Source organism: Echeneis naucrates, chromosome 8 (assembly GCF_900963305.1).
Source record: "Echeneis naucrates chromosome 8, fEcheNa1.1, whole genome shotgun sequence".
NCBI lineage: Eukaryota > Metazoa > Chordata > Actinopteri > Carangiformes > Echeneidae > Echeneis > Echeneis naucrates.
Window position 1 is genome coordinate 17,693,688 of NC_042518.1, and position 14,302 is coordinate 17,707,989.

Below are 14,302 nucleotides of genomic sequence, written 5' to 3' on the forward strand. Positions count from 1 at the left end.
CAATCCGTCTTCTCCCATTTCTGTGTTAAACTCATAACAATCTTCAAGCAAGTTTGCTGAGTTTCCTTTTCCCCCCTCACTTTTGATGGAGCTCTGCTAGCCACTAATCTTTGTGCTAAGGTAGGCTAAACACTCGATATAATGAGCATGTCTGGAAGCTACATGAAAAAGCCTATTTTCCATTTCATTGTTAACACTTCTTTAGTCATAGATAAAACAAGAGGAAGCACCACTTTGATCCTCCCCACTTCGGATCTGGATAGGTAGTGGTGTCTCATATCAGAAGGCACATACAGTCAATGCACTATGGGCAAACATAAAAGCAGAAAATAAATAGTTTATCTTGTCAGTTGAAAATACAGCCATGTTCATGACTTTAATTGAAACAATCTGTCAGGACGTGTTTCCTCCGTCACTCGACATCCACTGAATCTCCATGCTTTGGTGACTCAGTTACCACTTTGGCCTGAATAAGAAAAGTAAGTTATCTGTACAATATCTGTCTTAAAAAATATAAGATGAAAAAACCGAAGATAATCATTCACCTTCATAAGAAAACTAGTCACCTCACCCAGTGAACAAAATCCAAGCCATTTATTGCCTTGGAATACACTACAAATTAAAAATATTTTTTTGATTACAGTGTGCAGATAAATGTCTATATTCCAGCATCAGTCCAGTACAGATAGTCTCTTCCTGGTTATAACTGTCATTCAGGTTATTTAGCAGTGTAATGTCCTGACCTGATCATTGGTTATCTCAACATGAGCAGATGTTGCCCCCTATTGAATCCCTCTGTTGGACGAACAAGCACAAAAGCTTGCTCATACTGTGTTCACCACCATAAAATCAAAGTAGGTCCACAGATTGTAAGACCTTAACTGGGTTAGTCTGACTTTCATGTGCGACATCTGAGAACCATGATAAAATTAACGTGGTTTGTGCATGTAGAGGCAGCCATAACCCCGCTCATAGCAGCAGATGTGCCTGTGACTGCTCCAGCTGCTCCAAATTGGGATGTGGAGAGTTGCTGTTCTTCTCCGTCTCTGCTGCTGAGCTCTCCTTCCTGTTATCCTCCTCAGCGTTTCGTTTCTCTGCCTTGGTCTTGAACCGCAGCCCATGACCTGCCAGTCACAGGAAACAAAGTTTTATCTACTTTTACATTAAATTATTACATCTGCACAGGATAACAAAGAAAGTCAAATCCATGTCAAATGGCTCAGTAGACATACTGCAAAGTATCAAGAAGCTGCTGCTCCAATCTGCATTAATGAAAAATCAGTTAAAATCAAGAACATTTTGACCAAACTGAGAAACCATGGAGATACACCACTATGGTAAAGAGAATTCAGGAAAGCTGAGTGCAAGTGGAGGAGAAGTCAACTTTAATTTCACAATGAGCTGTACAAACAGAGCCTTAACAACAACGTCAACAATTCTTGCACTCTGCTATGGTTGATCAACTTACAAACCCTCCAAAACAGAGAAGCACAGAAATCCTCTCCACTGAGAAATGCAATGAATTTGCTGACTTTTTTAGTGGGGGGGATGTTAGAAAGTCAAAGCCATCAGACTAAACATTATTGCCATACAGTCAAACAAAGAAATGAATTCTTGTCTAAAATCTGTGTACTGGGAATAACTCAGATGTGATGTCACAAATCTATTTTGGGTCACCACAGCAAGTCAAGCAAGTCAGCCAAATTACTTGCATGAGTGATTTGGCAACTTTTTTTTTTTTTTTTTATAAATACACCAGATCCCCTAGAACCTCCCATTTATCCGGTCTTGGGAGCAGCACATGCTTACTACTGGTTTGCGTTGTGTCTTGGGTTTGAACCTGGGCCTGCAAAGCATGTATCGCTACCACTGAGCTACGTCGCACGGCTTGCCATCACAATTCAATACGATTCATTTAAAAATCCTACAAGAAACAGTTCATCATTTGAAATCAAAAACAGCAAGTGTGGACATAATTCCATCTCACTTTTTAGAAACAATTTTTTAGCTCAGAAGAAATTGCTCTACAAAAATGAACAGCTCAGGGGTATCAACCATTTTTCACAAGTCACTAAAGATAGTTGCCATTAAACCACTCAAAAAAATAAAATAAAATAAAAAAAATCTAAATACATCTATAATTTACAACTATAGATCTGTCTCAAATGTGTGTTTTATATCCAAGATTATTGAGAAAGTTGTATTTAACCAGTTCAACTACTTTTTGAAAAAAGCAAAAATTTCAATCAGGCTTCCAACTTCACCACAGCGCTGAAACGCTACTTGTCAAAATATTGAATGAAAAAGCAAAATACTGATGCAGGTCATCTATCAGTCCTGGATTTACTAGATCTCAGCGCTGCATTTTAGATCATGAAATCCTGCTACATAGGTGGGAAAATAAGGTTTGACTTTCTGCCGTGTTCCTTAAATGGCTCAGATCTTATTTAGTTAGAGTTAATATTATATAGTTAGCTACCCGGGTCAGGGGGTTCAGGCTCCCCTGGCCCGTCACCCAGAGTGCAGACCACAAGAGATCCAGAAAGCCACTGCAGCCACAAGGGACGCTGCAGTCCCCAGAGATCCAGAGGGATAATGGCCAGCACCACCAAAACAGCAAATGCTTGGTACTTAAGCTCATTATTAATAAATGCAGTTTATTACCTGTCAATATGTTTACATTTTTTTTAATATTGTTTTAATATGCATTAATTAATAAGCTAAGGAGGGAACTAAGCCCCATCACCAGAATAAGCACTGGACTCAGTCCTAAGAACCCATCTTTTCAAACTGGCTTTTCTTTCGTTTTTTTTTTTTACCCTGTAAAGCGTTTTGAGCATCTATAAAGGCATGTCATAAAATGTACTTTTATTATTACTACTACTACTACTACTACTACTACCACCAAAAGTAATAATAATAAAAATAATGATAAATTAATTAATATTCCAACATAATTCAAACAGACTGTGCACAGACACCAGCTGTGGCTCCTGAGTAAATGGAACAGAAAAATGTTTGCATTCAAACCAGTGTGTTAACCTGTGTGTTTTGAAACTGCAGTAAAAGAATGCGTTTCCTCCAGAGAGCTGAGCCAAAGGCTGGAGTATGCTCTCATGCTTTGCTAGAAAAAGAAAACCCCACTCTGTTTAAAATCATTTCTGACACAATCTCTCTCTTTCTCTTGGGTAAGTGTAAGGCACCAATCACTGTCTTCAAAAAGGAGTGTGTGTATACTAACTTGGACAGTCTGCAACTTCTTTGTAGGACTTTTTCTTACAACAGCCACGACACAGGTTGAAGACACACTTATTTCCCTACAGAAGGAGGGGGAAAAAAAACACAAACCCCTGCATAAAACAAATTCAGTAGGGGTTCGACTAAGCCTTTGGTGAAATTATAATACATAATAATGACATACATGCATAAGAAATATTTTCACATTAAGAGCTTTATTAGTACAATAAAGAATAATCATAACTTATTTACGATTAGATAACACTGACATATCCTTGAACCAGTAGGATCTATGATTTAAACTTTGTCTGCATTCCTCCGTCACAATGAAGTGTATTAATTAAGCTACACTGAAACATTGTCTTTAATCTGACTGCTTACCTTTGGGTTCCCACACTGTTCACATCTGATGTACTTAGCTGTGGACAGACAGAAGAGTGACAATGTCAAACTTTATATGTTTAAAATGAGAAACTAAGCTGGAAATGATGGGTTACACTCACGCTTTTGATCGAGACAGAAGTTCTTGTTGGGGTTGCGGGATCTTTTCTTCTGTTTGTTTTTGGAGAGCATCTCAGCAGATCCGTCAGAGTCTTCCAGGGCTCTCTTCTGACACACAGCCTTCTTCACCTTTGACAGCTGTCTTTGACCATTAACAATTGGCTCCTTAGGCCTGTTAGGGGGAAATCAGTGGACAACAAGATTTAACCATTTGTCTTTCACTTGTAAAACCTTCTGAATGAAAAGATTATACAGGCATTCCTCGGGTTACACAGGCTTCCACCTATGACGTTTGGAGTTTACCACGCCACACCACATAAATCCCATTAATTATTAAGAAACCTTCTTTTGACTTGTGTGATTTTGCCAATCTCTCACCAACAGTCAATTACTGTGGCGCTACAGTGAGGAAGAGAGCATTATTTGCGTGTTAAGCCATTTTTAATCAAATTAATTGATGCATTTGACTTAAGGTCAGATTTACACTGCATCACAAGAACAAATCAGTATTGTAAGTTGAGGAGCCCCTGCATATCGGGAAAGATGCACAGCATGGTAACTTACATTGGTCTGACGTACGGCTGGCAGATCCAGTGGGGAAAGGGCAGACTGCCCTGCTTCTCTTCCGCATCATTTCCTTTGGCTATCTCCTCCTGTACCACACCAATTGTCCATTTAGTAATAATCTACCTCTCATTGTCAGAGTTTGGAAGTAGCATTTTTGTCCTACGAGTATTTACAAATGTGCTTTCCACGTGAGGAGAAGCCAGTCGCACCTGGTATGAACATATACAATCTGCATCTGGGTAAGAAAAAATGCATGGTAATGCAAGATGTACTGTAAATGTACACAGAACTAATTTTCAGTCACAGTGCGATCAGATCAGACAGCCCACAGGTGACTCACACTGGATCTTAACTGGATACACAGTAAACTTCAGAATATGGTCCCCTAAAATGGAAAACCACTTTAACACATTTTTATCCAGGATGTCAGCAAAACTTTAATCTGGGAATTCAGCAGGGGTACTTAGTGTAACAATCTAATCGTGTTTCTTGAAAGAGTTCAAAGAGATGGGGTTGTGACAGGAGTCACAGGTTAGGGTTCAGAAGGAAGAAGGTGATTGATAATTTATAATTAGTCCAACTTAAGATCAAACTTTAATTTACCTGGCAGCGCAGCCTCAGCTTTTTGCTGACATCTGCCAAACCCTCAAGGTTCTTCACCTTGGCCAACTCCTCTCTCAGATCATGGTGAAGCTGTAACCTACACATGAACACACACACGAACACACACACACACACAAAGAATATTGGATGCAAGATACATATTCTGAACAAAGCATTGTTACTGATTCTTTATCAAAACAAAGTTCTACATTGAAATGTATCTGAAATACACTGTCAAAACATTATATACACTTTCCCATTTGCAGTGTGGGTACCATAAAGCCATCAGACATTATATGATGACCACCTGCCTAATATTGTGAAGGCCTCCCTTTTGTTGCTCAAACAAGTGTGACCTGAAGGTTTTGACTTCACACCTCTTGAGGTGACCTGGGATTTGAACTAGATTGAAATCCAGGGATTTTGGAGCCAGGTAAACACTTTAAACTGGTTGTTATTCCTCAAATCATTTGTGAACCACTCTTCCCGTGCATCAGGGAGCATTATCCTGCTGAAAGAGGCTGCTGCCATTAGGAGATGCTGTGGTAACATGTCTTCCCCAGGCAAAACCACCTGATACTTCAGACCAGACCACCTGTCTCCATTGCTCCGTGGTCCAGTTCTAATGCTCAGGTGTCTATTGTACGTTCTTTTGTCTGGTGTACAGGGGTACACAGTACACAGCCCAATACACAACAAATTCTGATGCTCTATGTGTTCTATAACCTTTCTATCAGAACCAGCATGAACTACTTCTGCAGTCTGAGCTACAGTAGCTCTTCTGATGGAGCTAGCCCCTTCACTTCCCACGACCATCACTTAGCCTTCATCCATGACTTATGGCTCAGTGGTTTTCCTTCCTTAGACCACGGTAGACCTGCAGATGTGCACCCACTGAGCCATGATGACCAGATAATCAATTTTAACTTATTAAAAGCAGGTCAATTTATACTTAATACACATACAAAAACTCGTATACAAATACAAAATATCCATAAATCTGTCCTGCTAAGTTAGTAGACAGTGAGAGAGAATCTACCATGGTGTACACTGCATGGAAAAAGCTGAATAATTTCACCATATGGTAATATCATCCACCCTGTCTGTATTACATTATGAATATTTCAAGGAGGAATACTGGCATTTTAATTGTTTTGAGGGTTTAAATTTCATCACATAGGGAGGCTTCAAAAATAAACCAATCTTTACATGGGAGCAGATATATAATGGTTATATTTAAGTCAAATTATTATAGTCACTACACTCATCACAGACTATGTTGGGAAGATTGGATTATTATTGTGTATGTATCAGGAAATACTTGATAATTTTTAAAAATTAAAAAATTGAATGTCACACAAAATTCAAGAGCTTGTCACAACACACTGTAATGGAGTGAATACTGCCCCCTATATTACAAGGTAAGTCTATTACATAAGTGTGGTTTATAATGGGCTTTATTTAGACTTTTAAGCAGGCTTTATACATTTACTGTATGACAAAAACCTGTGCAGAAAATAATTGTAGAGAATATAAAATTAATATTTCTGACATGAAAACAGGGAATTTGATTGAAGAGTACCTGGTGAAGCAGTAGATGGCCTCTCATTGGCCTGTGTGTTCACTGCTGTGTGCATGTTGTGTGCGTCTGTCAGAGGAGTGGTTGCTGTCTGACAGTACCAAAATACAGTGGAGGACAGACGATTTTTTTTTCCCCCCAGGGATCATCTGACTCAATTATTGTGCATTAAAAATGAGAGAATGCATGAATCAGGACATGTTTGGTGCACATGCTTATATCTACAAGATAATGAGCAACATTGGTGTAGTATAACTGTAGTATGAAAGCACACTGGATATCACCATGGAAGCCCCCCCATAAAAAAACAAACAAACATGACATTCTGTGTTATCAATCACAAGGACAAGATCAAGTCTGCAACTAGCTGCACCTCCTCACATGAAGAACTCAATTTTATCACTAAGCCTGCCAATAAACTGGAGGGGTGTATTATATTTAGCCTCATAAAAAGCAGAGCATTTGCAGTAAGATATGTGATGACTGGGGCAGACAGACATACGTGTGGTGCCAGAGCTTGAAGAGATGGGCTCGTACATAGGACAGAGTGCAAGGAGGATGCTGCTTCACCACCTCGAGATACTCCTCAGCCATCTCCCACACTGGAGGGTTATGACCCTCAAATAGCGCTGGGTTATGGAGGTTTCCTTCTAAAAATAACATGCAAAAAAAAAAAAAAAAAAAAAAAATGTTATATCAAGGCAATGTCTAACTACTATACACTGAAATTAGTTATATACAATGTTTAAAAAAAATGCATTAAGAAAAAAACATTTCTTACAATACTGTCATCAAAATTACAATGACAAACAGCGGGAGAGAAAGAAAGAAAGTTTTAATAAAATAACAGTTTCTGTTATTAAACTTTCACAAGACAGATTGGAGAGGTATGTGAACCCTTCAACTAATGATTCTGCAAACAGGTTAGAGCCACAACTGCTGATTTTTTTCAAAAATAATGTGAAACAGCTGTCTATACAGAGACGATTAGTACTATGCCTACTCCCATCTTGCCAAGATAGCTGCAAAGTCACAACACAGAATCTTCAGAGTGGTAAAGAAGATCCAAAGCGTAAAAGCCAAAGACTTAAAGAGCTGGCTAAAATCTCTGTTCATGGTAAACCATAACCAAAACATATAACAGGCTATGTCTCCATGGCTGGACATGCTCTGCTCTAGTAAACATTGTTTTGACACTCCACAACACTACTACCCAAATGTGGACTGACGAAACTTGTTTAGGAAATCACAGCACTATGTGGTTTTAATAGATTTTGTGATGATGGAGGCGATAATGTCAAAGTAGTAAAGAGTGTTAGCTAGATAAAATGCTGAGGAATGACCTGAAGTGAGCTGTACCCCCCAAGTGTCCAAAGAATATGGCTGAGCTGAGCCAGCCGTGTAAATATGCATGGTTCAAATTTCTATGAATGTCTTATGGGGCTGAGTAATACAGACATGCATGGTTATTTTTGTTTATTTGGTTTCAGCACCTTGTTTCTGACAATACTCTTCACTTGGATGAAGAACCAATCACATTTATGACCAAATCAAGAAGAAAACCAGGTCTTTCCAAAGATTCACAACTTTTTCTAGTTTTTGAATGAAACAGTGGGTCATGAACAAAAACTAACCTGCACTCATGACTCCCTGAACTCCAGTCTCCTGAATACATCGCTCCACATCACTCAGGTGTTGAATGTTGCCATTAGCAAAAACTGGAATATTAACTGCCTGCCTGTAAGAAAAGCACAAGACAGTCAATGAAAATTATTTCTTTTATAAGAAATACTTTCTTTTGTTTTTGTTTGAATAGCATATTAGATAACAAGTCATGATTAAAATGAAACTGTGAAAAAGTTTCTACAAATGTTAATCAATACAGATTAAACACGGTAGAGTGAAGATGAAGCATCTTACCGTACTGCCTTGATGTGCTCCCAGCTAGCAATACCTGTCATGGCTCCTTTCTGATCTTTGGTTCTGCCATGCACCGTCAGCAGCTGGCAAAGAAATGACAAGATTTTTACTTCTTAATAAAAATTATACCATTAATAAACATTCAGATACGTATATTACTACTACTACTACTAATAATAACAACAACAATAACAATAATAATAATAATAATAATTCTAACAATAGCATCAAATAGGCAGAGGCACATATACAGTACAGGCCAAAGTTCAGCCTGGGAGTTTGCATGTTCTTCCTGTGTCTGCATGACTTACTAAAAGACAAGGCAGCCAACTTAATAAATTTTTTCTGTATATATATATATATTTTTTTTTCGGTCATTTAGTCTGATAGTAGATAATATTAGCGAAAATAACAGGAAGGAGGAGGAGATTAGGGCTGAGCAGACTGTATAATCATATGAGTTGTACTGAACAGAGTGGATATCATTGCCACAGAGATTATACCTGACATCCTGCTCTCTCCAGCATCCGGGCATAGGCGACTGTTTTTTCAATCTCCTTGAACACACGGATCTTACATGTGATAGGCACCGAGAGCTTCTCATTGGCCAATTTGACTGTAAAATAAGAGTGGCATTTTATTTTCGTTTTTTTCCAAATTTGCAGATTTAAGAAAAGTGAACTTGCGGAATTTCTGCTTTGCAAATGTATTCTCTGAACCGCAAGATGACAGGCCTTACTCATTTTCTCCAACAGCTCCCATTCGTCTTGTAAAAAAGCTCCATAGTGCCCTGAGAAACAAGCATAAGAATAGGTTAGTTTTCTCTTCACTATGCTATCTGCAAGATTAGCATCAATATCTTTGTTGACATTTGGGTTAGAAATTTATGGTACCTCTCTTTGCAATCATCTGTGGGCAGCCTAGGTTGAGATCGATAGCATCACAGTAGTCCTGTGCAAGCAGTGCTGCTTCAAGGAAAACCTCTGGATCATTTGCACAAAACTAACACACAGGGAAAGAAACACTAACTTAAATCTAACAATACTTGAGGAAGAATTTCAAGATAGGCATATTTAAGTTAGCACTTGCTGTGAAAAATATGTGACACCACAGGATAAGCAAAGATAGAAAAGAGAAAGGTAAATGTACTTTGGGAATGTACTTTGGACCAGCACTTCAATTTCATCCTCACCTGTGTAATGAGTGGCCTGTCCTCCTCACAAACCTCACTGTAGAGGTTTTCTCTCCTGTAATTTGCATCACGGACAAACACTTGTGCATGAAGCATGGGAGTGTAGCAGAGCTGAGCCCCATGTCGGCGGCTCAGCAGGCGCCAGGCAAGCTCACTCTGATCCACCATTGGTGCCACCACAAACCGTGCAGCTTTCAAGGTTTTATTCCAGAAATCAAAGCCCTGGAGCTTGGCCATCACAACTGACTTCACCACAGAGGCAACCACAGGAGCCTGCGCAAATAAAATAAAAAGAAAAGTAATAATAAGAAGAGCAATATTTTAAACGTGACCACTCAAAAATAAATGATGGATCTTGTATGAGGCTCCTGGGGTTCTTGTGTCTTCTGCACAATTTATGCACATATTTTTATTTCTTGTTCGATGCCGTACTATAACTTTGTGCAAATTAAGTAAACTAAACAATATACATAGATGAAGCTTTGGGATGTTATAAAGAGATACCCATGGCTACAACTCCGATTGTCCAGGCATGAATACGTATGCTGGTAGGTTCAGACACCAGTAAAGGGGAGTTAAATCGTATGATAATGACTTTGTGTCTAATCAGCTGCTTTTAAAATGAGCAGTTACATGCGGATTTCCCCGAGTGTCCAACTCATGGATATGTGTCTACCAACTTAATATTTAAGTCATTTTGGTATTCTGGATTTTTCGGTTTTTACCTGCTTGTTTACATCAAAAGTCACGGACAACGACGGCTTGCACAAACATAACAACGTCAAAGAATCATTTGCCACTTTTTGTATAAGACTTGGTGTTTTAGCTCAGCCACATGTCGCCTGGGTTTGCAGCGTTCAGGGGGAGGATGTCAGCTTTACCGGTCTGTTGGTGTCTGGTTGTTTCTCCTGTTAGCTCTATCAGTAATGGACTGTCAGCTAGCAAAGACATGTAGCACGTGACAAAATATTTATCCCCGTTTTCTCCCGCTCGGCCTCTGACCCTCTGATCACTGACTCACTGCAAATATGAGTGAAGAGCGGATGATCGACATTCTCACCTGTAACACTGTGAGTTTCGGATAGTGTTTCTGGGTCCAGATGTTCGGCCGGCGAAGGGTTGGCTGCTGATTTCACCAACGCGAGCGCAGAATGGGGACTTCTTCCGGATGTTTCTTCTTCGTTGAGGTTTTAACTGCAGTTCGCATACATGATGTCGCGATACTGCCGCCCCGAGCGTTCATTTCTTGTCATTGTCCGCTCGTTTTAAAACAACCCCCGGCCGACTCAGTCGTCCTGAAAAAACGAAATGACGGTTTTCCTGTGTCGAGGACACACCCACATCTTCGTGTCGTCCTCTACGCACCAAAAATATAACAGAGCATCTAGGTCATGATCGGTTCAAAGTTAAATATTGTCTCTTTACAGCCAGATGATGCAAGAGATTTAAGTGATCTTTCTCTGTAGATTTTGATTTGCAACCAAAAATGATCCTTTTCAACTGTCATTATTTTCACCTTGTTGTGTTTTAAATTGCTGATATATTATTATGAACACATGAACATAGTTTTCTGCTATCTATGAATATTGCTGTTTCAATTCTGAGATATTTTTCATAGACCACTTTCATATAGAGTAAAAAATAATAAATTTAAACATTAAGGTAATTTTGTTAATAACCTTTTCCATTATTACTACGTAATATGGCAGATCGCGCGTGATTGAAAGAAGAGAATGGCCAAAAGAAATCGTCAAAGTTATTTGGGCTGGGAGACCAATAGGAAACCGCGTGTTCAACAGTGTTGAAAAAAATGAGGACTTTTACAAATCTGAGATAATCTGATGAAAGACATTACTAGATATTATACCAAAATGTAGGGATTTTGGAGTTTGATTCTTACTTTACATTATAAACGTCAAAGTAATGTTTCTTCAATTTTGACCATTGTATTTAGTCTGTACCTGGACTGTTGCTAACAAAACATGTTGAGCAGGAGCCCACTTATTGATAGTTAATAGTTGAGCTCTAATATACCCCAACATATTAGACCCCAACATTTATACTTCCTAGTAGTCCTCAGTCCATTTAAATAGGCTCTTCAGACGTCAATTGAGCAGGCCAGCCGGCTGGATCAGTGGTCTGAGGCATTAGGACCCAGCGTAAGGAAGCCAGCTCCTTTCCCGGGGTCTGGGGGCAGACTTGCGGGAGGAGAGTGAAGGAGGGACACCTCTGGGCAGCATCACCGCGGTAACATCACGGCCGGAGAACATCACACCTCTAAGGAAACGGTGAGCACACGGGGCTGTGGCGGGCTGTGGCGGGAGGGGGCGGGAAGCCGTCTGTCACGGTTACAGTGACACCTGAATCTTAATATCTACATATTTTTTCCTTGAAATGCCCGTGGCCCTAAGTATCCGTCCTAATCTTCCATTCCCTATCCTATCATTCCTAGTGATGGTTTTCTCGCCGTGTCCCAGCCGGCCGCCCACGTCGGCAGTTATATATGGACTGATTATAATGCAGGTGCTAGCGTGACTGCACTACTACACACACTGTTTGGACTATTGACGTATGCAAACTGCGAGCCGGGAGGAAAGGCTAAAAGTAATCCGAATCCGCATCTCAAATTAGGAAAATTCTAAATGGAAAAAAGGTAATCATTTTCATGTGAAGTACTTACAATAATATTTATCGGTGACGTCAGGAAACCGCACGTCTCTAATTTATCGACTTCTCTCAGTTTAGTAATGGCTTTTAATTTAGCTTACCTTTTTCAAGTCATATATATTCTTGCATTAATTTCCTTGATCCAATAGATTTACCACAGAGCTAATCCGGATGTAAACATATATTGAAGAAAATCAGATCAATAGATCAATGAAAGATTTTAAAATCTTTTAAAATGTAATGTTTCCATAAGGATCGAATTGTCTTCAACTTAGTCTGAAGGCCTAAATATTTGCAAATGCAATAAAATGCAACAAAAATTTGATAATATGTTCTGTTTCTTTTAAAGCGTCATTGCCCCTTTCCTCTGGGGATTCATGACTATGACAACTATGATAAACGCGTTTCACATTTTACACAGTTAAGCCAAATGCTGCGACTGATTTCTATTCTCCTCTTTTATTTTCCACAACACGATAGTGTAAGAAGGTATATAAAAAAAAAACAAAAAAAAAACAATGACATATTATGACATAAAAATGCTTTGGGAATGCATCATCTAAAAAGTTGCTGATTAAAACAACCAACAAGCACATAGTGCTGTAGTATCTGTGTGGAGACATGTTCTAATATCCATGTTTCCCTTTTGCTCTCTGATATCCAGCTTTAGTTTTATCTCTGTTCTATGCTGCGACACTTAACTAAGCTTTGCTAACTTTTCTGTTTATGTTTGGATGGTTGATACCCAGTGGATTTATCAGATGTTCAAGGAAATTAGAATGATGAGATCAGAAAGACTGAGCCAAAAGACTAAAGCGATTAGTTAAAACCCCCTGTAGAGCTGAGGGGCTGGCCCGGTGAAGATGCTCTATGTTTGTCAGCCAGAGGTGATGATTCGCACAAGGGGTCATCACGACATCACAATTGTAACAGTAAAAATATTAATGTACAACTTTAAAGATGGAGCGTGACCAACTTATTGAGAAAATCCTTTTTTATTTATGATGGTCTTGAGGTCAGAGCTAACTTGATATTCATTATCCCTGATGATAAGAAATGCTTATAATAGAAGTAAAATAGAACTTGGATTTATAAACAGCAGTTATAAATGGATATGCATTATAATGACATCAATAATAAACAATAGTTTGCCTACTAGTATCACATTTTCTATAATTTGTGTTTCCCCTTCAAGATATGTCACCCTCAGTTTGTCAATGCACCCAAGGGTGTCGTCAGATCTCCAGCTCATCCTTGAGCCTAAAATTAATGTGAAATGCGAAAGAAAAATATTTTCAAAAGAATATGAAATATAATAGATATAGATGGAGGATGATATAGATATAGATGCCTCAGGTGCTCGCTGAAGCACAAAGTACCATCTTACCTGGAGACAATGGATTGGCCGCTATTTCAGCCCAGCCTGTATTTCCAGCACTCAACTCATTCCTTCAGCTCCCTGGAAGTGAGCTCATGGAGCAACAAGCCATTTACTCTTGTCCAAACAATGTAAAAAAAAAAAAAAAAAAAAAAAAAAATCCCATCTACCACACTCACATAGAGTTTACATAGGACATGAAACTGCAGGCTGATATTTCAATATGCGGTTGTAACTGTGGCTTCAACAACTTGTGCTTTACTAAATTTACAAAGATTTCTCAAAATATTTTCATTCGTTCTTAGTTATTTATTTACTATTTGAAGTGGAGTTGTCTGAATACTTTGACACCTCTGACAGCAACAGCAACTAAATGGGTTGATAGGTTAGTTGCTTTTTGAAAGATTCTTTGGGTAACAAAATAAGTGTGAAATGAAAGCATTCAAAAAAAGGAAAACATGGGAAGAGAAAATCCTTTTCAGAAATCTAAAATTCTGTATATCAAAAATAAAGACATAGGAACAGAATTTGAGCTATTTTGAATTCATGGTTGGCCCTATCTCGGCTGCTCAGCCACAGTTTTCATCACTTCTCTGCAGTTCTGTGGGACTGTGGGAGGAAATCACAGGGAAAACATACAAACTCTGTACAGAAAGGT

The 14,302-nt window shown here is 38.9% G+C and overlaps 1 protein-coding gene across 1 annotated transcript; it reads right to left on the bottom strand.

Moving 5' to 3' along the window:
• Window positions 1-579: 579 nt before the first annotated feature.
• Window positions 580-10,766, bottom strand: dus1l (dihydrouridine synthase 1-like (S. cerevisiae)). Its single transcript, XM_029508209.1, has 14 exons — window positions 10,660-10,766; window positions 9,600-9,872; window positions 9,301-9,409; window positions 9,147-9,197; window positions 8,911-9,023; window positions 8,408-8,490; window positions 8,122-8,225; window positions 6,990-7,137; window positions 4,909-5,005; window positions 4,303-4,391; window positions 3,741-3,910; window positions 3,619-3,656; window positions 3,242-3,317; window positions 580-1,124 (listed from the first exon to the last, which is right to left on the bottom strand). Exons 2-14 carry the CDS (start codon window positions 9,834-9,836, stop codon window positions 970-972), a joined length of 1,470 nt encoding a protein of 489 aa, XP_029364069.1. The 5' UTR covers window positions 9,837-9,872; window positions 10,660-10,766; the 3' UTR covers window positions 580-969.
• Between the last annotated feature and the right edge of the window lie 3,536 nt (window positions 10,767-14,302).

Coding starts and splice junctions, on each gene's coding strand:
- dus1l (XM_029508209.1), bottom strand. CDS start 9,836: ATGGCCAAGCTCCAGGGCTTTGATTTCTGGAATAAAACCTTGAAAGCT. Junction 9,410..9,599: donor ACAGGCCACTCATTACACAG/GTGAGGATGAAA, acceptor CCTGTGTGTTAG/TTTTGTGCAAATGATCCAGA. Junction 3,911..4,302: donor CAGCCGTACGTCAGACCAAT/GTAAGTTACCAT, acceptor TCCCCCTAACAG/GCCTAAGGAGCCAATTGTTA.